The sequence below is a fragment of the Echeneis naucrates genome, chromosome 1 (assembly GCF_900963305.1).
Source record: "Echeneis naucrates chromosome 1, fEcheNa1.1, whole genome shotgun sequence".
In the NCBI taxonomy this organism is placed as follows: domain Eukaryota; kingdom Metazoa; phylum Chordata; class Actinopteri; order Carangiformes; family Echeneidae; genus Echeneis; species Echeneis naucrates.
The window spans coordinates 11,132,997-11,158,445 of record NC_042511.1 but is presented as its reverse complement, the minus strand read 5'-3'; the positions used below and the strand labels follow the sequence as shown (position 1 = coordinate 11,158,445).

The 25,449-nt window shown below is 41.2% G+C and overlaps 2 protein-coding genes across 6 annotated transcripts; one reads left to right on the top strand and one right to left on the bottom strand.

The window, feature by feature from the left end:
* Positions 1–1,677: 1,677 nt before the first annotated feature.
* tnpo2b (transportin 2b) lies at positions 1,678–9,796 on the bottom strand. The gene is made up of 23 exons (XM_029498517.1): positions 9,698–9,796; positions 9,340–9,415; positions 9,025–9,174; positions 8,687–8,793; positions 8,434–8,567; positions 8,239–8,320; positions 7,490–7,612; positions 7,274–7,392; positions 7,128–7,188; positions 6,834–7,005; positions 6,384–6,536; positions 5,917–6,142; positions 5,660–5,831; positions 5,382–5,576; positions 5,100–5,258; positions 4,746–4,833; positions 4,544–4,642; positions 4,359–4,454; positions 4,076–4,151; positions 3,424–3,523; positions 3,261–3,335; positions 1,913–2,042; positions 1,678–1,811 (listed from the first exon to the last, which is right to left on the bottom strand). Exons 1-22 carry the CDS (start codon positions 9,794–9,796, stop codon positions 1,935–1,937), a joined length of 2,670 nt encoding a protein of 889 aa, XP_029354377.1. The 3' UTR covers positions 1,678–1,811; positions 1,913–1,934.
* Positions 9,797–12,680: 2,884 nt separating this feature from the next.
* Positions 12,681–24,265, top strand: rfx1b (regulatory factor X, 1b (influences HLA class II expression)). Of its 5 annotated transcripts, none has more exons than XM_029502468.1 (18): positions 12,681–12,822; positions 13,902–14,274; positions 17,335–17,432; positions 17,549–17,638; positions 18,311–18,384; positions 18,540–18,831; positions 18,928–19,109; positions 19,200–19,319; positions 19,672–19,793; positions 20,018–20,136; positions 20,403–20,506; positions 20,616–20,767; positions 20,973–21,070; positions 21,611–21,760; positions 21,864–22,075; positions 22,204–22,357; positions 22,437–22,482; positions 22,566–24,265. In XM_029502468.1, the coding sequence occupies exons 2-18, from the start codon at positions 13,926–13,928 to the stop codon at positions 22,709–22,711; spliced, it is 2,508 nt and encodes an 835-aa protein (XP_029358328.1). In that variant the 5' UTR covers positions 12,681–12,822; positions 13,902–13,925; the 3' UTR covers positions 22,712–24,265. The 5 variants fall into 5 exon arrangements, with proteins under 5 accessions (XP_029358328.1, XP_029358303.1, XP_029358337.1 ...); XM_029502443.1 differs by having other exon boundaries at positions 17,546–17,638; positions 22,566–22,711; XM_029502452.1 differs by lacking the exon at positions 12,681–12,822 and adding an exon at positions 13,015–13,282 and having other exon boundaries at positions 17,546–17,638; positions 22,566–22,711.
* Positions 24,266–25,449: the final 1,184 nt, after the last annotated feature.

Sequence of the window (25,449 nt, the reverse complement as noted above, 5' to 3'; positions counted from 1 at the left end):
AAACATTAACGTGCACCTGTAAAGTGTGCACGCATCATATAGACTTCATCTAACTATCCACAACATGCTCATAGGCAAAGGAAGTACTCATGCACGCAAATTCATGCAGGATTTCTCTCACGCGCACACATTCACACACCTCAGTAATATGGCAAGGTTAGTCATTGTAAAAGTGCGGATTAGTCGCAGTTTCACAAAGTTGTTTTTATTTGCCATTTAGTATTGGGATATTTTTGCCAGTCAAAGACACTTAATTTCACAGTGCAACACAGTATGACAAACACTGACATTAGGGTCAAGACATATCATATGGGCGAGGATAAAAAAAAATAATAAAGTCCATACAAAAAAGAAATGATAAAATAAAATAAAAAGTGCAAAAAAAACAACTTAATAGTCACTGAAAATAGCATTAATTCAAAACATTTTGTATGTTAATTGTGCGAATTTAAGTCCACTATAGAAACAAAAATCAGTAGCAGCAAAAAAAAAAAAAAAAAAAAAAAGTAAAAAAGAAAAAACAAAACAAAAATTAACATGGACCAATTAAAATATTATAAAGATCACAATGACATTGCCAATCACTGTTTTACTTAAGATATCAATATGGCATCAAATGGATATCAGTACGAATGTAGACATTAACACTTACACACCCACTCTTACATACAGCCATACACACACATACAAAAACACTTGGTCACAGTTAACAGGTGCCAAAGACATTGTGGTGGGAGTCAAGTTTTTAGCTCGGTACCATAACAAAAACAATACATAGTTCACACACTGTTAACACAGAATGCCAAAGTAAGGATTTACAAACTGCAGACATAAGAACACACACACACACAAATCCTCAAACAGACAACTAAGGATGTGATTTTTCTCTCTACATTTTCCTCCCATGGTGAGAAAACAAATGTGTTAGCCCTAACTCTCCCTTCCTAGAGGAATGGTTTCTGTGAAGCCACATGGAAAGACACTTGCTCTTGTTATTTGTTTTCCTTTCTTTTGAGCAGATAGAAAATGTGACAGGAATACGTCAGATGGATTGCTCTGTGAAGCAGCACTCTGGTAAAATCAAGGTAGGAAACATTGATGCGGATAGCAAGATTATCTTACAGATAAGTAGAATTCAGTGACTACAGATGAAGTAATTCATATTGAATCCTATTCCCCGAAAAGAAAGATATCACCCAGAAAATGAACAGAGTTTAGACACCTGTCTGTCCCTAACTACATGTAGTAGGTCTCAAAAAGTCTAAATAATAGTGCCACCCACAGTCATTTTCATGTACTGCATTACAGCATGTGCAAGTGTAAGTATAGTCTGTGTACGTTGGTCTGTCTCTGTCGGTCAAGCTATTGTTTACTCTTAAGTTTAAGATTCCCATTAAAATCTCCACTGTCCCTATCTTCTTAGCCAAGCAACAGACTTTTAGACTGGAGTTGTTTTCCCCCTGCCTTGTTATTGAGTTCCCTCCCTTTCTTTCCCTGAACTTCCTCTGTGCTGATCTCTTTCCCAACTTGTCTATCCCTCCATCTCTCCTCTATGTCCTTCTCTCCGTCTCTCTCTATCTGTCCCTACCAGTTAGTTTTTCTGTGTCGGGTCCCTGCCTAGTTAATCTAGAGGTGTCCCCCCTGTCCCTCCCTCCCACCCGCCCACCCTCCCTCTATGGACAAACACATAGGGCGTGGGGACCGTCCGTCAGGGGGAGCGGCCAATAGCGTCCCTTTCCCTCCCCCCAGATCAGGGCAGTGCAATACACAGATGGATGAGTTTCCCATTCACCCTCCTCCTGCTGGCTCACCTGGGAGGGTGGATAAAGGGCATAAGTAAGCTACAGCATAAACCTTCATATTTGGATTGGCTTTAAGCATGAATGTGTATGTGGGGGGGGGGGGTGTCTACCTCTTGGGTGGGTGTAGAGAATCTAAACGCCGTAACAAGCTGCCAGTCTCTCCTTTAGCAGTGGGGGGAACTGCTCTGAGAACTGCTGCCAGTTCTCTTCCCCAACCTGCTCCTTAAAGCCATGCAGGATCTGTGGGGAAGGGCAGAAAAAAGATGGGATTGAATTTTATTTCAGGTACACTATCAAATACTCTCCAACTTTTTAAGTAGTTTTTCCACACACACACACCTTCAGGCATTGATTAATTCTTCTTCAGCTGCCTAATCCTTTGACAGCTTCCTGAATGGCTCTATTATCATTAGCAATATAATAGATCAGGACTCAAAAAAGTCCAGCATTTGAGTGTTTGACTCACAGCAAGGATGACTTACTGGGAAATTCTTTTGTTCATTTCAACCAACTCAATAATACATTTTGACCAATGCAGTTTGATATCACCTAAAAAGGACCTCTGTGCTCAGTGTCAAATTTAGTTTCAAGACCTTCAGCATTGTAGCTTGTATTGCACCCCATGTCTCGTTGTGTTAGTGTTAAAGAACCTTTTCACACACAGAAAAAGCATCATCAAGATCAACATATAATCTCCTTTCTTATGCCGGACATGTTGACTAAAAGCCACCATATTTATTTTGGAAACAAGTGACATTCACTTCCCTTTTTATTTATGTAAGAAATATTATCATCGCTATGTACATTTCAGACTTATAAACATTGCTGATTGAACCATAAAAATAATACATTTCAGTGCAGCTTGAATAAATCACATTTAAAACCAGGGAAACACTAGCAGAACTCTGCAGCAAATCAAGTGAGTCTATATTTGCATATTATATTTACTTTGTTTAGATATAGCATATTATCACCATGTTAATTTGTCCTACTATCAATTTACTATACCATCAAGGGACTGGTTAAATATCCAAACAGGAATATGAGACAACTCAGTTGTGACCATAGGTACAAGCACTTCTGATGGTGAGGTCTAACCATGTTTGACTTGCAGCTGACACTGCATATCTCATGAAGCCTACACTACAGCGATGAATTTCAGCGTTCACATTCCCTCCAGGTTGTCATCTTCATAAAAGTGAATGCGACTCAAAATTTGTGCAGAGATTATTTTGGCATTAATGTGCTGAGCTCATGAGGGTTTTGCTTTTGCTTTATTTCTGTGCAGAACAAGTAGTAGTTTTTTTTTTTTTCTTCTGAAAACTAAGATGGACATAACTCTGCCTGTGAACTCTACACCACAGTGACTCACACAGCAGTGGCATTAATATCAGCCTTTGGATGAAATTAGCTGTCCAAATGTAAGAACTCACTCCTAGACATAACCAGGACCCTCACCTTGTAAAACATGTCTCTCAGATCATCTTTCGGGTTCACCCAGGAGGCAACAGCATCACAAAAGAAGATGAAGTCCTGAAAAAAACACAGCGAAAAAGGTGAGATCTTTTGAAAAGTAAAAGGCTTTTACAATCAAGCCCGAAAACATCCATGGAAGTCTCACCTGCACCACACCCCCTGGGTTCACACCAATCATCATGCAGATCCCACGGAAGGCAGAGTCTTTCTCCTCATTGTCTCTGATGTTTCGTAGAGAGGTACACCTGCCACATGTGACAAACCAATCAGAACCTGTCAAGCTGAATGCCGTCAGTACTTTTACTAGATTTGTACTACTTTAACGTTTTTAAAATATAAAATATGAAGGAGATCTAAAACCAAAGGTAGAGATAGCTGCTAAAATAAGTTTGATAGACATCAGCATTTCATTCTCACTAATAATTTAAGGGATTCATTTAAAGAATTTAAATACTGAATTGTCACTAGCATTGTAATGCTGCGATTGTAACAATGTGATAACACAAAAAGGAGAAAACCCCAAAGTGTGTCTTGCAAGTAAAAATAAACGAACATAGGATAGATAGAGAAGAGAAGAGGATAGACAATGGGTGGAGGAACAGAATGCTCATCATGTGGTGTGAAGGGAGAACAAAGTGTGAGGGGAAACAAGCAAATCTGTCTGCTGAGCGTGTAATATATGTAAACTGCCAATGCTGAAAGTTAACGTGCAGATGCTGCAAATTAAAATGACACCAAAAGGGTAATACACCACGTGCAATGACAGACACTGAATCAGAATTTCAACAGTCTCTCACCAAGGTCGGATAAACTGCGGCAGCATTGGAGCAACCTCTTGAGGGCACACATAGCCCAGTCGACCAATGGTGATTGCTGGAAGAAGAGGGAGATGAGTCAGGACTTCTGTTAGGAGCCTGTATGTGTAGTACCATGACACTAACTGCACTTTCTTCTACCATGAGAACCATTAAATCCCACTTTGACATATTCTGGTTTTCAACAATCAATCCTAATGTCTAATTACTCATACTAACCACTTCCCTTTGATAAACAAGAAGAAAAATCTCTTTAGTCACGTACCGGTGTTCTCAAGTAGGGTCTTGGGGGTATTAGGTCGATTAATAATTTCAACTAGCTGGTTCAGAACCATAGCAATGTACGGCTGCATCTCCACACCTGACAGAGCATAAAGAGGCACAGCATGTCATACTTAACTGCACAAGAAGTCAACAGCGTAACATAAAAATTGAATTGCTGCAACTCACCCATCTGCATGCAGATCTCTCCGATGGCCCAGGTAGCATTGTTGCAGACTGATATGAACTCTGGGTTCAGATTTGTCCCAAGGATTGGCATGAATTCAGCTGCAGGACGCAAACAATTCTAATATATTAGAGGGGGGATGGTCTAATGTTGTGTATGTACTGTGTAAATGTGTGCAAGTTTTAGAGACAACAAGATAACTACCAATGCATGGTTTGACATGAGGGAAGCAAGCCTTGGTCAAGTCACCCAGCAGAGCAAATGAACTCTGTCTTACTTCAGGCATCGTATCCTGGGACAGAAGAGGCAGAAAGACAAGGAGAAATGTAAACACACACTATCAATGGACCCAAAGAATTTCATTGTCTGTGAATACATCAGTAAAAGTGATTGCAACAGTCATGACTGAGCTGCGTAGCTGCTGTCAGACCACTGACCAAAAAAAAAAAAAGGGAATAAAACTTAGAATAGAATCAAATCAAGCCCCATTTCTACTGGTTCGTCTACATTTCAAAAACCTGCAAATTTGGGTGTAAAACACACACAGCCTCTCCTCACCTGCATGCACTGGAAAAGAAGGGTCATGATGTTACTGCGAGCCACAAGCGTGTCCACATGGCCTCCAAGTCCCTCGGCCAAACCACTTAGAAGATCCAAAGCCACAATCATGAAGTCCTTATCAGGTGCCTCGTACTGGTCTGGCTGTTGACTGTACATCTGAGACAGACAGACAAGAGAATGGGAAGGTTAAAAGGTATGATAGGTTTAAGTGTGAAGCAGCAAAAGCATGAATTGCCTTTGCATGAGAAGTCCACATGGGACTGAGTGTGTGTCACAAACCATGGCCTGAGCCAGCGTCTTCTGGACCAGAGTAACACAGCGCTGGTAGACAGGCTCGCAGTATGGGAGAAAACCACTCTGCAGCGCCGTGGCAACAGATGAAAGACACTCAAGCAGAGGAAAGAGATCTTTGTCTTCGTCCTTCAGCTCGTTCCACTTGGCTATCAGCGGAGGCATCAGCTTTTGTATGTACTCCTAAAAACATAAGTGCGTGAGTTTTGCCTATGAACATATTACAGATATAACAGGGCTGTGTACAGATGTGACTGGGGGCTCACAGGCTGGTTGAGATGGTGTCCCACAGAGTCTGCCAGTGTCCCTATGGCATCGTAAAGAATGAGCAGGTTCTTGTGCTGATACTTCCCAAATGCAAAAACTAGTGTGTCCAAAATGAAGCTCAGATAAGGCACCAGCTCTGTACAAGCCTCCTCCTCCAGGGTGGCAAAGGCGCTTTAGAAAAGATCAATTCAGTGAAGACAAGCATAAAACAAGACAACACAAGAGATAAGAGCATGTAAAAAAGTAAGAGCAATACCTGCATGCTGCCTCCTGCACCCTCTTATTGCCATCAAGGATGCGTTTCAGCAGTTCTGTCATGAGGGGTTTGAGATGGGCATCAGGGGGCTGGCTGACCACCCAGTGGGCATAGCGGCTGAGGGTCCAGCAGGCAATGGAGCGAACCAGAGCTTTCTTGTCACACAAACACTGAATCAGGTGAGGGATGAGCTCTGGCAAGTAAGGTACCATGCCTTGCATGCAGCCTGGGAGGACAAAAAGATTTAACAGCTTAAAGCTAAACTTTCCAACAGCAGAGCTATCAAGAGACAGTCAAGGTTCTAGAAATGTAGGACTTAAGAATCCCATTCAATGAACACTAAGTATTTGTATAACACGTATCACCATTGTATCACATTGAAGTCAGTGTAAATATTAACAAAATAAAATAATAATATAAACTATATAACAGTTTCACATGCACAATGTGTAAATGGAAAGTCTTACCCTCAGCAATAGCCCCGAGGACCAGGATGCCAGACTCCTTGATTACCCAGTCAGGGTGGAAAAGCAGGCCTTTGAGCAGGGGTAAGAGATGGGGAAGCAACTCTTCACGAAATACGTTTGCGAGAACATCGAGAGCCGCAGCAGAACATTTCCCTTGAAAAGAGAAGGCACCATAGGGATTAGACAACTTTGAAATGGTGATAATACAGGAAAACTGGTACAACACATCTTAAAAGAGTTGTTATAAGCACATAATGAGAGGTATCATGGATACTAGTTGAGAAAAAGTCTACCTTATAGATATAGCTATCAGATATAGTATGCAGTATAGCTGTCTAGATTTTGAACACTGAGCAATCGCTCAAAAAATGTTTTTTTAAAAGGTTTAAGAATGTACAAATGAGAAGAGCCACTTGATTACCAAGGACATATATTTAAACTGCAACTTACGCAAGTTCCAGTCAGACAGTGTATCATCATCATCGTCCTCATCTTCATCGATGTCTTCCCCCTCCTCGCCCTCCCCTCCTTCATGCTGTAGAGTGACAGTGCGGGACTTATGGAAGCGAGGTTTAATGTCTTGCTCACTGTCCGGAATCGTTTCATCCTCTTCAACGTCTCCCTGGAAGATGAGAAAGGAGAATGCCAAATGGTGAATGGAAAGAGGAGAGAGGCAAAAGAGAATGCATTTGTATTTATACTGTAAATAGCTGGATGTATTTAATGTGTCCAGGGGTGTCTAACCTTCAGAAGGATAATGTCAATCTCAGAGTACTTCATCCCATTGACCAAGATAGGAATCAGTCTGAAACAGACAATCACGTTATCAATGAGATCATCTTGTCACCTTCACTCTGACTGCAACACCTCATTGGCATGAGAGCACTTACTGGACCAAGTGACCAGACAGGGCCTCTTTGCAGATTGGCTGTTCAGCCAGAGTCAGCCAGAACTCACAGGCCTCCAGAGCCACATTCTCATCGGGGTCCTGGGTGCGCTGCAGCATGTACTGGTGAACAACAACAAGAGGCGATGATGAGGAAGAGAATAGTAAAGTCAAATGTTTTCTGTTGAAGGTGGTGTGTTTGCGCTAGTCACACCCTCACCTGAATAATACTGTGCATGTGTGGAATAAGGCGATCAATTCGGACTTCCAGCAGCATGACCAGGGCCCTGCACACATTCTTCCGCACTTCACTGTCCTCATCACCAGCTAGTGCAAAAAGACTCTGGATCGGAAACAGGCCAACAGAGAAGGACAAAGAGGCGAAGGGAGGAACAGACAGAATAAATAAACAGAGTGCGACAAGAAATGCAGTTGGAAAACGGTTATTGATTTCTATTCACACTTTTGCCATATTTACAGTGCATCTGGACATTATGTTTAAAAATGGCCTGGGCAGCAGAAATTTGTTAATAGAGATGATAACTACCACTCCCATCTTCTGTTTGTGGTCTGCTACATTACTTTTGTTTTGACAAAAAAGATGCAAGGGGAAATCTGATAAAACTCCATCCACTGAGGAAGAGAGCAGGATCCAGCTGATGGCTCTGGAAAAAATTAAATTCTGGTCCCAAATTGATTCCAATTCTCTCCTCCTTCACCACTCGTCAAATGAAACAACAGCTTTGCAGTATGTTGTTGAGAATAATGTTTCTTTTTAAACTAAACATAAATTCCTGCAATGCCGTTTTTTTGTATTGTATTGTATTGCATAATCACTTTAAAGCAGTTAGAAGCGGGACCACGGAGAGTTATTGAAAAAACTGACTATAAGCTCCTTTTTTCCACAAAAAGGACAGGACAGGACAAAACTGTGAAAACGTTCCTCAAGTGTTTGAAACACATACTCACCTCAATGAATGTGTCTATATTATCCATCAGAGCCTGAGCTCGACCAATGATGAACTGGTTTACACACGCTATAGCATGGGACCTGAAAAGGAAAAGAGCTGAGGATTTTAACAAACTCTAGTGGTGTATGCTGAAGGAGAAACAAAATGATAGCAGGGACCAGGTCAACCAGATAAAGACTAGTGTTTTACTGACCTGATCTTAGGGCTGCAATGTTTGAAAAATTGGAGGAATTTTGGAATCATAATGTTGAGAGGTCTGTTTAGAGCATCACTATCCAACAACTCAGATGAGTCCTCACAGATTTTTTGCAGCGCTCCAAAAGATCCCTGAAGAACATAGAAAATTATAAAAAAAAAGAGCTTTAAAAGAACAAAAGGAACCGAAAATCTGAATTTTACAACAGCTTTGCAAAAACTATGTGTGGGTGCAGGCATGTGGGTCTGACTTCGCAGGTGTTGTAGTCCTCTGAGTTGAGCAGATTACAGAGCTGAGGCAACAGTTCTGGCCAGGTCTGTAGCTCTCCTTTTGAAGCTATGGTCGTGATCAGGATGCCTTCATGATAGAAATTAAAAAGGTTACTCACAAATAAATGAGCATCTAAAACTTAGGACCAATTCATAACATGTCATTACATTCAGTGACTTTACATGTCTTGAAAATATAGTGCTTGATCCCACATTACCTGCAAAAATTCAGCCACCTACATATTGTTCTGACTCACAGTCTAGAAAATACAGCTAACACTAGCTTTGTAATTTTTCCCTCTCTCACTGTAACACCCACCGATTGTAGCTCTGATGAGTGGCGAAGGGTCACCGATGTTGTTGAGGCATTCTCGCTTAATAAAGTCAGCCACATTGGAAGGGAAGTTCTGGTAGTGAGCCTTCACATTGTTCTTAAGTATCAGGCCACTCAGGGAGCGAGTGGGCTCATCTTGAAGAGAAAAGCAGCCAGGTCAAATCATTATTATTATTATTTTATTTTTTTTTTTTTACATAGGAGTTGGAAACAGAAACATTAACTGAAGAAAAGTTATGTAGTTAGTACTAGGTTTGTTTTACAGCTTATTTTGACTTATTTTGACACGCGTATACATACCTTCCGACTTGAGACTTGTGAGAACAAAGATAAGATAATTGTTGAAATCTGGAAATTGATTAAGTTGCTCCAGTTTCTGTAGGCTTTTGTCAAGGTGGTCAACCAACAAAATACACATGGCAATAGCTCGCAAACACATTGTGTTCCTGCTTAACTTGGGAGCGGTTTGGGTTAGTGCACATTCAGAAACACCATCTATCGCATTGGCTTGGTGCAAGCTGCACATAACACACCCAGTCAATCACTGTCATTCACTGTAGCACACACACAGGAAGTCAAATCAGCCACCCTCGTCATCAGCTGTGTTTCACATACAAAAAGACACACACACACACAGACAGAGGTGAGGTGAGGATACTTCTTGCACGGCTCTCTGTGTTGCTGTGTCCGGGGACTGGGAGTCCTTGAGCAGCTGAAGCACTTGCTGCAGACCCTGTTCGTCTGGCTGCCACTCCATCCTTCAGGAACACACAACATGACCTGTTTATGAAACATGTGCACACCGAGTCTGCGGCCACGGCCAGAGGGCCCCGCCTGTCACCGCTGCGCTCAAATCACGGAGCTGTAACGTCTACGCAGCATGCTGCCATTACCAACAGCAATGACGATCCGGCGAAATGTTAACCTCGCCGGTTGCTTCGTCCATTTTAATTTCAGTAAAATTCGGTCGTCTGAAGAAATTGGTGTGATGGCGCAAACACTGCGGCAAGCATCACTGTAAGAACATTTCCGTCTCCGGCCACACCAGACCGAGAGATACCGCAACACAGTCATCTCCTAGCTAGCTCCTGCCGCATGAATAAAGCGGTTGCAGGAGCTATCCATCGCAGCCCGACCAGCCGTTCTCATGAGGCCCAGGCGGCACAGGCGCTGGTGTCTGGCTCATTCAGCTAGCGGGCTAGCTTAGCGTCGTTATGATGCTTAACACGCACTAGATTGACACAGAAACGGCTAAAAAAAAAAACAAAACACTATCTTACATGAACGACCGGACCGCCGCGTTCCGTCGTCAAAGTTGTGTTTTCAAACAACATTACGGAGACACACGAAATGAGCGCATTAATATTCACAACACAGCAGTCGCATATTAACCCCAGGTAGCCAACAGTAGCATGACTAGCTAGCATCATCTTCAAAGTGCCGCGGAAGGTTTTACCTGGTCTCTCCGATGTGGTAGATCTATATTTCTATAGACAACAGTGCAGCGACGCTGTAACAATTAACATTAAATAAAATGTGACGTCGATCGCTGTACCCCAAAAGCAAACTTCTGATCTCAGTAGATCTGTGTGGTTGCTATGCTAGTTGGTATGTGACAGAGATTGCATGCCTTGCAATCAAGCCGGGTGATCATCGGTTTGACCATTTTCGGCTTCCGTACTGGACCTACTATTGGGCAAGTTACTACGTACAGTCACAAACAACCATTATTATATATTGTGTATTATATCGTGCTCGTGGGTATATGTTGTTGTTGGAAATCGTGTTCATTGATGTGAATGTATTATTCATATTTTGTGAGTAACAAGGATATTTGCTTTGTTTTGTGCTGTGTTTGATTTCTGGCCACCAGATGGTGTCACTCTGAAATTCCTGCAGAACCAGAGCTCTGTGGAAATTAATTACATGAAGGGATGTTGGGCATGGATACAACAAAATGAACATCCGTGCAAATTAACAGCATACCAACAAATACTACTACTGTGCGGTTTGTCATGTACAGATTTATTGACACTGTTTTATTTATGACTGTAGTAATTTCCGTTTGGGTAGAAGTAAATATAACATACTGTGAACATCTTGAAATAAATAACTCCAACATCATTTGCCTTGCAGGTATTAAGATTTAGGTCTGTTACTCTGGGTGTCAGTTCGGTAGATTCACAAAAAACCAACCAGCTCAGGACACTGTATACTCAGTGTCACAACCACTTCCTTCATTTCAAAACTGTCAAAACTGTTTCTAAAACAAGGGTTTGAAAAAATTGGAAGTGTGACCATGAAACATATTTTTGTGAATCTTGTGCTAATAATCAAAGATTTCCGTAAGCTTTATTAGACATGTGTGTCAATATGTCCTACCAAATGTAAACAAATGTAATACATATTAATATTCCAGTGCCAATAGTTAACACATATATACAGTGAGTTGGATTGAATAAGGATGTATGCTACATCCAATATTTGACCTTTCCATACCTTGGATTCATCAGGATCCTGCTGACTGGTGAGTTGAGGGATGGGACTTTTGGCCCATGAGTATAAGCCCTCTTCCCCAATAAGAGCTGATAAAAAAAGAGGTAAGAATTGGTTAATATGTCATTTTGGCTCTAGGAAAACATGAAACAAATTCTCACATACATATTTCTTACCTGAGTCCCCTAAGCTTCTTCTCCAACGAGAACCACCACAAGTGAATATGAATATGAGAGTATGAACTCTCTTCCACACAGTTTCACCCCATATAAGGAGGGATGGCTGTCATTGCAGCTCACCCTGACCACAAGTACCACCAACAAGCACAGGGTAAAGAGGGCTGCCTTCCACATGGTGACAGTGGAAAGGATGCACGGGCTGTCTGAAAGACTGGAAATTTGATGAGGTGTCTTTATGGTTTGTGATTCTTTCAGAACAGCTTATATATGCCTCTGCTTCACAGAGAAGACCTCCGCTCACATACATTTTTCATCATGCCCAAAGATAAGACCCGAGACCTTTGCCGGCAACAATGAACATAGAAAAAAAAAAGTTGTGATTTAGTGACGAACAATGCCAGAGGTGATGTAAGCAGAAATCTTGGCTATCTAATCACTTGTGACCTTTTGGTGGCCTTTCTTGTCCTTACATCAGTTTGGTTGTGCTTTGTGTCGCCAAAAAGCAATCTCCGTCATTCTTTCTGCTTTGTTGGCCTTTGGATGGAGATCACTATCCATTCACCCAAATGATGCGATACATTGTTGTTCACTACGGACACACACACAGTTGCTGCAGATATGTTTCTGAGGACATCTGGTGATAATGCATTGACACAGATCAGTCAGGGTTAGGGTTGGTGGGCAATACTATAACTATTTAGTGGAGCATAGTGGAGTGTGGGTGAGTTTGTATGCGACTATATAAATACTTTATTTGAAAAGAATGAATTGACATGAAATCACATATTGTGCAATCAAAAAAAGTCAAATTAAAAGTGATAGTTTGACGTAAGGCGATAGCGAATGTGACAGACGGGTACTGTCTACCAATCAACAAGCAGTAATTTCTATGACGCGGCGACCACCTCCCAAGTCAGCCAATCCGCATATAGTGTAGGGCGGGGCGTTGACGAGAGGGTAGCAACAGTTGCCCCGGTGAAGGCAAGGCGCCATAGTCACGGTAGTCCTGGCGACAAGAACCAAGCAACGGGAGTCAACAACAACAACGTAAATTTGAGGGGAAAAAAAACTTTAACGGCTAAAAAGGACAATACTGGACAAACTAAAGGTGAATAAGTAAAATATCCCAGAATTATCACTTCATTTTCTGTGAATTTTAGGCGTGTGCTTGTTTGTACAGTCGTCAGCGTCAGCGTGAAATTGGTCGTGTCGCTGATGAAAGTGGTTGCTAGCTTCTTTCCAAACGTAGACCGTTGTTATGGCGATGTCAGACCTTTGATAAGAGCACAAGATGGCGGGTGTGTTGTACTGCCAGCCGTACTTTTTACAGCTAAATTACCACAATGTTGAGCGTGTTTCTTGTAGTTTCGATTACGTCTAATCTCAGAGTGAGACCTGATTGGTGGCGTCGTCATAAAATGACTGATTATCCGAGTGGAGAAGCTAGCAAGTAGCTAACTCGCCTAAACGTCACAAGTCAACGTGAGGTGTTAGCTGAGGAAGCTATCACTCTCGTTTTCCCAACTCACTTTTTCAGCAATCAAGCCAGAAACGTTAGGCACAGAGAAGTATGCCGAACCGCTCACTCAGTAAAGCCATTGCTAGGATGCAAACACGGAGACACAAGTCTAAAAGGTTTCATATTGTTTTAGCGACTTTGAAAAAGTTTTTGGTTTGACATTGGATTGGGGAGCACACTATCGAACGATCATCTGATTGTCTTGTTGCCGTGTTGGATTACGCAGGAGTGGCTTATCGCTCAGTGGGATGGCCTCAGTTCCCGAATAATATCGCACCCAGTGATAAATATGAGAGTAATACGAAGGGCTGTTTGTTTTTGCTTTTTCACGTGAGGTGCCACGGTTACATTGAATTACCCCTGTTTTTCACATTTTAAGTGCTTGTTTTGTTAATGATTATTAAATTCGCACTGGCTCATATTGGACAAAACAGGAAAGACTCTAGACTACTGCTTAGTCTCGAACAAAAGCCTTACTTCCTCCCCTGGTTCATGTTACACACACACACATACACACACACACACACACAGACAGATAGAAACACAAGTTAGCGTGCATACATGAGCTCTATGTGGCTAAAACCTAGAAATATAAAATGATATACTGATTCTTTCAATCTACAACCGTAGCTTTTTCAATAATGATTGCTGTCTCTTTTTATCCACAGAACTAGCGCAACGCATTGGTTGCTATGGCAACTTCTGGATACTCCGAGGACCTTCAGCCTCAGCAGGCCAACACAGTAACCATAGCAACATCTGCAGCCACCACACCCTCATCCGCAAAGACAGCACGCTTCCTCTCCGAGATACCACCAACCTCTGGAACCGCTGCAACAACTAACCAATCAACTGCTGCCTCAAAAACAGGACAGGACGCACTTTGTTCTCAAGCACCGCCTGCCCAGGCCCAGAGCCAGAAAGCAGGGGTTCTGACCACTCCCACACAGCACTATGTAACCCCTGAAATCCAGCACTCTACAGTCCAGAAGAGTAATGGTCAGGGTGGTTCACCTCAGTACATCATAGTAACTGTTACAGGTGAGAGATCCAGGATTTACCGACATATACCTGCATGCACACCTAAATACACACATAATACACACTAAGCAACCTTCAATCTGTTTAATAGTAAGTATTTAACTACAGGCTGGGCCATGGCCTGAGACTGGCAGTCGGTCCAACATTGAGGATTGAATTCTAGTTACTAAACATCTCAGAGGAAAGTCATGTGTATCTTTAACGCCAATGACAAGTGCCTGTCAGTAATTTACAGGGTTGTGTTTTAGCTGTTAACTTAAAAAGTTAAGTGGTAATAAATAGTACTAAATCAGGTCGTCAATTAGTTACTAATTCATCTTAATTAATTTAAAAATTATTCATTATTTGATTATATCTTCAAATATCGAGATAAAATGCCCCAATATTTGCAAATTCATGGTTCTCAAGTTTGAGATTGGTGAGTTGAGGGATTTCCTGCTTTTTGTGTTTGTGATTGTTCAATTGGAATATTTTTGTAATTTTGACAACATCAACTCGAACTATAGTAACTTCACTGAGTGGATTTCATAATTTTCAGTTCATTTACCACGTTTATGAACTTAACACATAATGTTTTCTTTATCTCAAGTCTAATTTTCAATTTCTAAATATAAAATGTGTTCCCATTTTGGGGCTCACTATTGACAACTGTAGCCAAGGTTGACAAGAAACATGTTCCTCTTATATTGACAGATATTTTAATAACTCCTTGATAGTGTTTGTTACCGATGACAGCAGTAATGAGGATATTTAGTTAGTTCAATGCTTCTTGGTAGTGATCGCCAATGAGAAGGTTTCTACCTGATCAGGTACTAAGATACTCCCTGGATTAGATGGCTAGAATGAAGACTGACTGAGATCAAAATTGCACCAGCATTGAAAAACACTAATGTAGTTTCATTGTTTGTTTGCTTGGTGCACATAGTATGAGGATAAAGTAAGCTGATGGTCTTGGTTACTAGGCTGCATAGTCCTAAAGGTGGGGGCATGGATTGCAGATGGATGGAGCCTGATTTGTTTTACACTATGATTCTTTTATTGTTCTCAACAGAAATAATGTTGATTTTACTATCATTATAATTATTATTGTTGTTGTTGTTGTTGCTGTTGTTGTTGTTATTATTATTATTATTATTATTATTATTATTATTATTATTATTATTATTATTATTATTATTATTATGCCAGCTTAGCTCCAAGTTGGCAATTTGCATTACAGAAAATAAAAGCAGCCTGCATCTATGGTGGCTAAAATAATATCTGCTATAAAGGCTTTGGACTTTAGTTAAAATACATATTGGCAATTAGTCTTTTGAAATCTCTTCAGAGGAAAATCGGCCCCAGTCCCAGGGAAACAAGCTGGTATTTTAAGATTTGGTGTTAACTAGTGGAAACACCAACACTAGAGTACATCTGTATGTTTATTTTAGGGCTATCTATTCGTAGGTCTTTTTGCTTGCCAGTATCAGGTAACACCATGTACTCTCACCCAGAGGCAGAGAGACACAGGCCCAATGTTTTTCTCATTCTCATTGACCTGCCCTGGTCCAAAACCTGAATCAATTAACCGTATTTCTTAAAAAAAAAAGTTTGCCTCATCACATTATCAATGACTGAAACGCTGTATGTCTCAACATTTCTGTAAATCCAGTGATACAGTATATGGTGTGGTACCATTCTCAATGTTTGGGCAAGGTAACAGCCTGCATTTAATGAAAAATGCAAAATGGAACAGAAATTTCCATATAACATAGTCTGTGAAGGTTGTCCGTCATCCAGATCATAGTTCTCACAGAAAGCTGTTTCTAGGGAAACTGGACTGGGTTGTAGATCCTTGAAGACCATTCACTTCATGTTAGAGGTTTTCTCTGTTATGTTCTGTAAATAACTGAGAGTAATAATTATTAATATTACAATAGTAATTACAATAAAAAAAAATTCTGCTCAACCAGGAGTCATTATTAGTAATGACCATTTAAACCAATATTGCAGCAAGGATTCTACATAGTTGAGCTTTACCTGTTAAACTGGCAGAAATTATTGTTTTGTAATTTATTTTAATTTATCATACAGTTACAGCTGCAATAGAAGTCATAGTCATCATCAAATGATGTGTCTTATTTGTTTAGTTTTAGTGTTCAAAACAAGAAAACACAATCTCCACACAAGATTGGATATACCTGGAAACATTTAACAGCTGAGAAAAGTGGCTTACACTTAGCTGAATCATGTTTATTGTTTTATTCAGTCTGTAGCCTTATTCAGCTTTTCAACAGCAAATTCAAATTCAACAACATTTAGGTATTGATGTCGTTACCAGAGGGAGGAAGTGAGATTTCATTTTGTCAGCTGCCAGGCTCTGGAAAAAAATTACCTTATTTAAATAATTAAAATATTTTTAAATGCTTTTAATCACAATGCATAATGTGAAGTTATAAATCTGGTAGGTAGAGGCAAAAATTTAGAAACATGTGAAGCGAGATGAAACGCAATCTCATTTTCCATCAACTATTAGAAGACAAAGTTGAGTAGTCATGCTGCCTCTATGACTTGGCCCTACAGGTATGTATAACTTAAGTAGAGTGGCGTGTGGGAAATGGAAAACACTTAAATCAAAATGGTTCTCACCTGGAAGGTATAGAAAAAGCTCACATTATCCTTTCCTTTGCCCACCCTGCTTCCACTGTTTCCACTCTCCATCCGTTATCCCCTGTCTATTTCTCATTTCCCTTTCACATCTGATCTGCGTGTTTACAAGATGTAGGGATTTTTCTCTCCATCTGGGGAGATTAGCTGTCCAAGGCTGTCCTTCTGCATGCAACATATAAGAGAGAGTCACACCATGTTCTTCTCCTTCTTCAGTATCAGTCTCCTCTCAGTCAAGCAATCAACAAAAAGAAACTTAGTTGAAAGATGTTCTGTGCTTGCTGTTATTATGATTTGGAAGCAGCTTGCCGTGAGTTCTGAACTTGTGGTTATTGTGACTGGCTTTTTTAAACTAAAGTTTATTCGATCATCTGATGACACTTGTCTCTCTCACACTCCATGTTCTGTCCCTAGAGGGTTCTGTCCACTCCAATGACAGTCTATCAGATTCCAGCCCGTCTGCACCCGGTGTTCCAACTCAGGTGGTTCAGCCTGTGCAGACCAGCCCACAGGTAAGATGCACACATACTTACAGACCCCATGAGTTTGTCGTTTGACCACATAAGAGCAGCTTACAAACACAGGACTGATAAAGTTTATCTGAAACTGTGACTCTACTCACCAGCAGAGGTCAGTGTTGCAAGCAGTGTCGCAGGCAGCCAAGAGGATTCAGACAGGCCATATCAACAATATACAGTCTGTGCAAATTAACCAGGAGGTAACCAGACATACACATGACATTTCATCTTACCATGTAAGAGAATATAAAATAAACTCATCACATCCCAGTGCATGGGTAATATCATTATGCGCTCAATTTCAATTGGTACCCTCAACAGCAAGCTTTGCACATTTTTCCATTCCTCTGAAACAGACAAAAACAGACAACTGTCATGCTATATTTTTAAATGATCATACATACTAAAGAAGTCAGTAGCTCAATTTGACGTCCATTAATAATAACAATAGTGATAGTGAGCTATAAAAAAGGTTTCAGATACTGTGGCTTGACAGAAACCCTGTGACCTTTTTATATGTTGCTTGTTTCCAGCCTCCGCAGGATAAAATGCTCAAAACACCCACAGCACGCTGCCCACCCATCACAAAAAGGCACAAACACAATTTTAGTGGACAGCTGGAACACTGTGCAGCATTTAGCAGATTAAGAGTCAGGTGTTTCCCTCTGGAGTTTGACAGAGACTAAAAACATGTGAAGATTAGTTTTCATTCAGTGGCCATAGGAACAGGTTATAATTGAAGGTTGCAACATTGATTGCAACAAGTGAACAATTCTTTGCATGTAATATGAGATTGATGATATTGTCTTTGGACCATTTTGCACTAAAATCTGATGAAAGCTACCAGAAGTCTTCCTTTTGCTTTTGTCCAGGTGGAGCATGTGTACTCTGGCCAGGTGCAGTATGTAGATGGTGCTGGAGATACAAGTTTCCCCACATCTACTATGTGAGTTGAGCGCAACCTGCCTTGGCCTGCACATTGCATATCTCTCACAAAATGATCACCCACAAACACGCACACACATCTTGCAACTTTCCTTGTCATAAGTGTTGTGTATTTATATGGTGTCTGTCTGCATTTATTTGTCTTTTCTTGTCTAGACGATCAAGCAGCTACCCTTTTTCTGATTCGCCCCTCTACTCCCAGACACCTCCCACTTCCTCTTCCACCTACTATGAGACTACACCCAGCTCTGAGTCAGACATTACTGGATCTGTGACCTCGCAGCCGGTCTCTGTGGCAACAGGAGGAGCCAATAGCGGGAGTGCTACTGCAGGTGGAGCGGGCTACGTCATTCAGGGAGGTTATGTTCTAGGAGGGGGAGGAGGAGCAGCAGGTGGAGTCGGAGGACAGAGTTACTCTAGTCCTAACTCTCGGGCCCCACCGGCCACTGTGAGTATCAAGTGACAAATGGACTAAACGTATTCTCTATAATCTTTGACATGAAGGTTCAAAAAGTACATTCTTTTGATCAACCATCCTCAATAGGTGCAATGGCTATGTGATAACTATGAGGGGGCAGAAGGTGTGAGTTTACCTCGGTGCACACTCTACTACCACTACCTGCTGCACTGCCAGGAGCAGAAACTAGAACCAGTTAATGCTGCATCTTTTGGCAAACTCATCAGGTCTGTTTTCATGGGGCTACGTACACGAAGACTCGGGACCAGGTACGAACGCATATGCATGTGCACATGAAAGTTGGAAGAAGAGTCTCTCGCCTCACTGTAATAACCTTTTTTTTTTTTATTGCGTTTCAGAGGAAATTCTAAGTACCACTACTATGGCCTGAGGATCAAATCTGGGTCCCCCCTGCTCAGACTGATGGATGAACAGCAGCACATGGCGATGAGGCAGCAGCCTTTCTCACAGAAAAATAGGTATCAACACTTGCTCAAGGGAAATCAGCAATTTCAGAATTAGTTTTGGGATACTGCAAACAGACCTTATTTTCATTATGTATCACCACCTAAATGCCTTACCCATGAGTTTACTTCTTTACATTTGGAACACTTATGTTTTAAATGCAGCTGTGTTTATTAAACAAGTAATAAACATTAAATAAATGCCAAATATTGGATCATCTATAAAATTATATATATATCCAAAGGAAAACTTGACAAACAGCAAGACTGTGCTTTTCACAGAATTTTTTTGTTTCCTGTTAATTGTTTGTATCGTTCCTGTGCCCTGTTCCCTCTTTCTCTGGATGCTGGGTAAATTGTCCATTAGGATAAAACCACTTCAGAAAGCACAGGGGATCACCAATGGGACATCTGGTGGGGCAGGTCAGCAACAGGCAGCGGCACTCTGTGACATCTCAGCCCAGGTTCAACAATATCAGCAGTTTCTTGGTGAGGAATGGCTGTGTAATATGAAGCACTGTTTTATACTATTGCATGATTTGATGTATATAAACCAGACTTTCATTTCCTTTTGCTCTGTTGTCTATAATTAGCAGTGGTAACACTGGAGTGATCAATGATAAACTCTGTGTCTAATGTGTGAAGCTTAAGACCGTACTTCATCCCCACCTTCCCTTTGTTTTTTCTTCTGTTTGTGCTGAATCGTGTGTTAGAGGCTTCAAGGCCCCTACCAGACTTTGTGGAAATTGATTTGCAGGATCGAACTCTGCCTGAGGGAATCCTTTTAGAACATCTCAAGGCCTTTCAGACGCTTTACAGAGAGCACTGTGAGGTAAGTTGCTGTGACAGGGAAAAGATAAACACACCGATCATAATTCTCTTTTATGTCAGCATCCTTATGAAAATGCAGCTTCATGAGCAGCCAGTAGCCTGATATCAAAATGTGAAGACAGCTTGTTGTATAGCTCTGCACATATAGCTTTCAGGTGCTAAAAAGACAACAAGCTCCTAGTGAAAACACTTTGTGGTGAAAGATTTGGTAACACAAGACGCCATAATTGCTAAGAAGGTTTTAACACCATGGTGCATTCCCCATAGGCCATCCTGGATGTGATGGTCAACCTTCAGTTCACTCTTGTTGAGACACTGTGGAAATCCTTCTGGAGGTTCAGCCAGAACAATGACACAGAGTCACTCAACCTGTAAGCATTGCACACACAAACACACACTCTCACCCAAATAACCTGAATGAGAAATGATAGACGACTATAAATGCCTCCTCTGTAATTTCTGTCTCATGCACTTCTCCAGGCACAACGAGTCAGAGAAGCGTCTGCCCAAATCCTGCCTGGTGGTTTTGTGTAAGTTTGAGCCAGTGTTACGCTGGACAAGAGAGTGTGACAATCTGCTGTACCAGACCCTTGTGGAGATCCTCATCCCTGATGTACTGAGACCCATCCCTAGTGAGTTATTATGCCTCAAAGAGCTCTGTATACAAAACTGTTCAGTGAGACAATTGAGACCTATTCATAGATTTGCAGCTTCTGTTTGTCCAGAAACTGGGACCAAGGCCATGGTGGGTTTCCTCTTTTACAGCCTTTCACATTGATAGGCAAATGTAAATTATTATCCCTACTTCTCTCTACATTTCCACCACCCCTACATCAGGTGCCTTAACTCAGGCCATCCGTAACTTTGCAAAGAGTCTGGAGAACTGGTTGACAGGTGCCATGATGAACATCCCAGAAGAGATGGTTCGCATAAAGGTATTTGTATGTTAACGCACTGATTCCATTCATTTTTTTTTTTCTCCCCAACTTTTGTCAGTTGTCATGGTCAGCTCAATGAGCTGATATCTAGATCCATTTTCACAGTTTGAATGTGAATTTTCTTTAATGTGTGTTGAGTGATCACACGTCCCATAACTAACAGAAACTAACTGAGGAAAAATACAAATTCACTGTTCGCCTACATGTCCAGTTGAATTTACTACAAAGTGCTTTATACCCCAACACACATTCAAACCCCATTCTTGCATTAGGGGTAAATTTGTGATTCAGAATTTTGTGTAAAGACAAACAGAGCTGAGAAATGAACAGCCATCCTTCCAATTAGTGGTGTGGATGAGAAAATACAATATTTGACATGTCTGTAAACACATGTTCCTGACCACTTCCTAATTGAAGTGTATTTCAGCAATGTCCTTGAGAGATTGTATGCATCTAATTTCCAGGGGTGAACTTGGCCTTCTTCTTCCTGCATTCAAACATATATTTATTCACATTATCCGTGCTCCCTTTCCTCAGGTGGTGTGTATAGGTTCCTTCTCCCAGACGCTGCGTCGCTACACCAGCTTAAACCACCTGGCCCAGGCTGCCCGTGCCGTCCTTCAGAACTCAGCCCAGATCAATCAGATGCTCTCTGACCTCAACCGAGTTGATTTCTCTAATGTGCAGGTGTGTAAACAGTACTGCCTCCCTCCTATCTATGACTCCCCTCTGTTGACGTTGAAAATAAATAGAACAGAGCCCGCACAGCGTCAACCTGTGCCCTCCACAGGAGCAGGCGTCCTGGGTGTGCCAGTGCGATGACCGTGTGGTCCAGAGGCTGGAGCAAGACTTTAAAATGACTCTGCAGCAGCAAAACTCTCTGGAGCAGTGGGCTACCTGGCTGGATGGTGTTGTTTCCCAGGTCCTGAAGCCTTATGAGCACAACCCTGTAGCCTTGCCAAAGGCTGCCAAGGTCTTCTTGCTCAACTGGTCCTTTTATAGGTGAGTGGGGGGGGACAAAAAGAAAAGCTTTATGTTGTAAAGTTCAAGCAGAAAAAACAGTTTGACATTTTGTTAGATAACAAAGCACCTGAAGCCAGTTTTCTATAACTCCTCTGCTTTCTCACCAGCTCTATGGTAATCCGTGACCTGACTCTGCGCAGTGCTGCCAGTTTTGGCTCCTTTCACCTGATCCGCTTGCTGTATGATGAATATATGTACTACTTGATAGAGCACAGGGTGGCCCAAGCTAAAGGAGAGACACCTATCGCAGTCATGGGAGAGGTATATGCCTGCACACACTCATGTTTCCTCCTCATTCACAACACATCAGTAACAGTCCATTCCTGACTCTGTACTGCAGTTTGCCAGCACTGTGAAGAGTAGGACTTCTCCAGACCTGGAGAAAGGTGAGCGGTTCTTCAAAACATATTTAGTGTCCAGTTATGATTTAAAGTCAGTTCTTATGTCACACCATGCCTTTTTCCACCAGAAGAGGAAGAGGACGAGGAAGAGGAGAGTGAAGACGAGAGTGGAGAGCTTGTGCTGCAGTCCAGCTCTCTGAGTGCGGTCGACGAGGAGTCTATGGAACCGCCTGCCAAGCAGCCCAGGACAACTTTAAATCTGCACACACCTTAGCTACCCATCTACAAAACTCACACACCACTTCACATCCACCGCTGCTTGAAGTTGTAGATCATGCCATCCCATTCTGTCACCTACTTTAGTTTTGGATACCGATGCTGTTTGAGGCTGGGTGTGAAGTGTCTGTGTCTGTCTGTCTGTGTGTGTGTGTGTGTGTGTGTGTGTGTGTGTGTGTGTGTGTGTGTGTGTGTGTGGCAAAGTGGGAGAATGTTTCACCAACTGTGTATGTTCTACTTTGTGCTGCCATTCTTTTTTCCTGATCACCTGATAAATTTCTATCCCTCCCTGTGCCTTTCACTGTCTGTTCAGTGGCTAAATGCCAATAGCCGCTCCTCTCCAGCCTTGAGTCAACAATATATACAGTATAGTCTCAAATCCCTCCTGCCCTGCCTTAACCACTGACCTGATTTCTGTGGAGAGATGAAAAGTCTCCAGCGTTCTTCATTTTACGCTAAACTCAAAATGATCACAGCCCTCAGAGTGATGGCTATGCAGGGGAGTCAGACTAATGAATAGCACTGTCTTAAATCTATATATATTTTTTTTAAAAGAGTAGCATCTGGTATGATACTGCATCGTTAAGTACATGGGCGCACAGATGATATACAGCAATTTGTGAATGCCATATTTTACTTTATTTTTTAAATGTAATTTCCTATTAATTTGGCCAACTAACTGATACCCTGTGCCTTTGAGAGATTTACAGCCTGAAAAAGAAAATGCTTGTACTCTATATATTCTGTCTTTGTGGGTTAATAAATGAAGGTCCTGTAAAGTAGTTTTGGTGTCGTCATGAACTTCTGCTAAGTGTTTAAAGAAAAATACAAAAAACAAAAGTGAGATAGTGATCGTAAGCCTTGTTGTGATGAGTCCACCCAGTTGTTCATCCATCCATCCATCCATCCATCCATTCTTTCTTTCAGGCTCAAATTGGTTTTTTTGTTTTTTTTACATACACACTGTATCCCACTGGACAAACTGATTACTCAAGTGCTACCCAACCACACACACTTTGATAGATGGAGTGCAGCTTAAATCAGCCACAGGACAATGCCAAAGTTTACCCCATCCAATCAGCTTTTACTACACTGTATCCATGGTAACCTTTGTACCAGTTAGATGTACCAGCAACTGCTTTTTGTAGTGTAAAAGTAAATGTTTATTTTCTGGGTTTTTTATGTTGAATATATTGTAGAGAACCTATATTGAGTACCTTTTGTGAACACTGTCATATATCCAAACTATTTGTATGTTGTTTAACCATTATTGCCTTAAGAAATATGTTGTGGTTTGTCCAACATCCAGAGTATTGAGCTATATTTTTATTGTGATGCTGATGACGACACACCAAGTGTGTGAACATGGTGGCTTCCTGGATGGAGCTTTTCCAAAGATAACATGCTCAACCAGCAGCTTCTCACATGATGTGAGCTAATGTTAATTTCATAGTGCTGGACTTTGGTACTGAAGGGAATAAAATAGAAAAGATTATAGTTTTAGTGGGATGCCTTTGAGGCCAACCTGTCTACTTAAGTCCCACGAAGAGCAGCAAAAAAAAAAAAAAAAAAGAAAGAGTATATGTGCATTAATTCATATCTCAAAGGCAGATTATTTAGTCTGACTTGAAAAATAAAATAAACCGCTAGCTACAACGTCACTATCATATCAAAGTTGTGACTTGGATTCTCTACCGAGCTTGTGCTGCTGAATATTTTATAAATGGGGCCCTCTTGATGTCATTCTGAAGGCGTTTGTACTTAAATCTGTGATCAACATTTGTAGCTTTATCCTCAATGTTAACTAAAAGGATGTGATTGCTCTCAAAATGTGCCAGAATTTCTGTCTTTCTTTTCTCAGTCAAGACCAGCCGGGATATTCTTGGGTGTTTGGTCAACCAAAGTAGAACTGTCTTAAAAATACTGGAAGTTGTAGAGAAATCCTTACATTCAGTCTTGAGCGTGGGTGAAGCCCCAGAATCACCAGCTGCCTCAATTCCCATAATTAAAATCAATAGTATATGTTGTTAGACACTCCATGCCTGATTTGCCATTTCCTGTTGTGTAACTCTGCCACCGAAAGTCATTATTTTCTCCAGTTAGTTTTATGTTTATCCCGAATGCGGTAAATTCCCTCTGGACATCAGAGATTTATTATGTTCAGGAGAAATGGACAGACGACCTGCAAACATCTGACTCCGGCCCTGTTGCTGGGCTGCAGCTATGAAAAAGTGCAGTTTGATAACAATTCATGCTATTTCCATCGGCTCATGACAGGTTAATAACAGTGGACGTTTTAAACTGAAGCACCTCTTTAATATAAACCCTTCAGCGTCCTGGTCCCCGCTTCACAGGTCGTACTTGTCTGTCAGTTACCACCAAAGATTTGGATGATTTTCCAGTTTCGAATAACCTTCGAGGTTTAGCTTTGGGCTAAAGCTATTCCTTTGACAGAAGAGAAGAGACTTAAAACACCTGATCAAATCCATCCAGTTTGCAAATGTCCGGGCTCAGGTGTCTGTACTTAAAAGCACCTGGGAGTGTGAAACATTTTTAAACCAACCACCCATCACAAATCTTTTGAACCTTTTATTTTAACAAAATATCCCAACCTAAAATAGTCTTATTTCCATGTTAGGACAACTAGATGACCTAGTGACCAACACTAATTCAATAACATTGAGAGAATTAAAAAAAAAAAAAAAAAAAATTAAAACTAAAACTAATAAAGAAAAC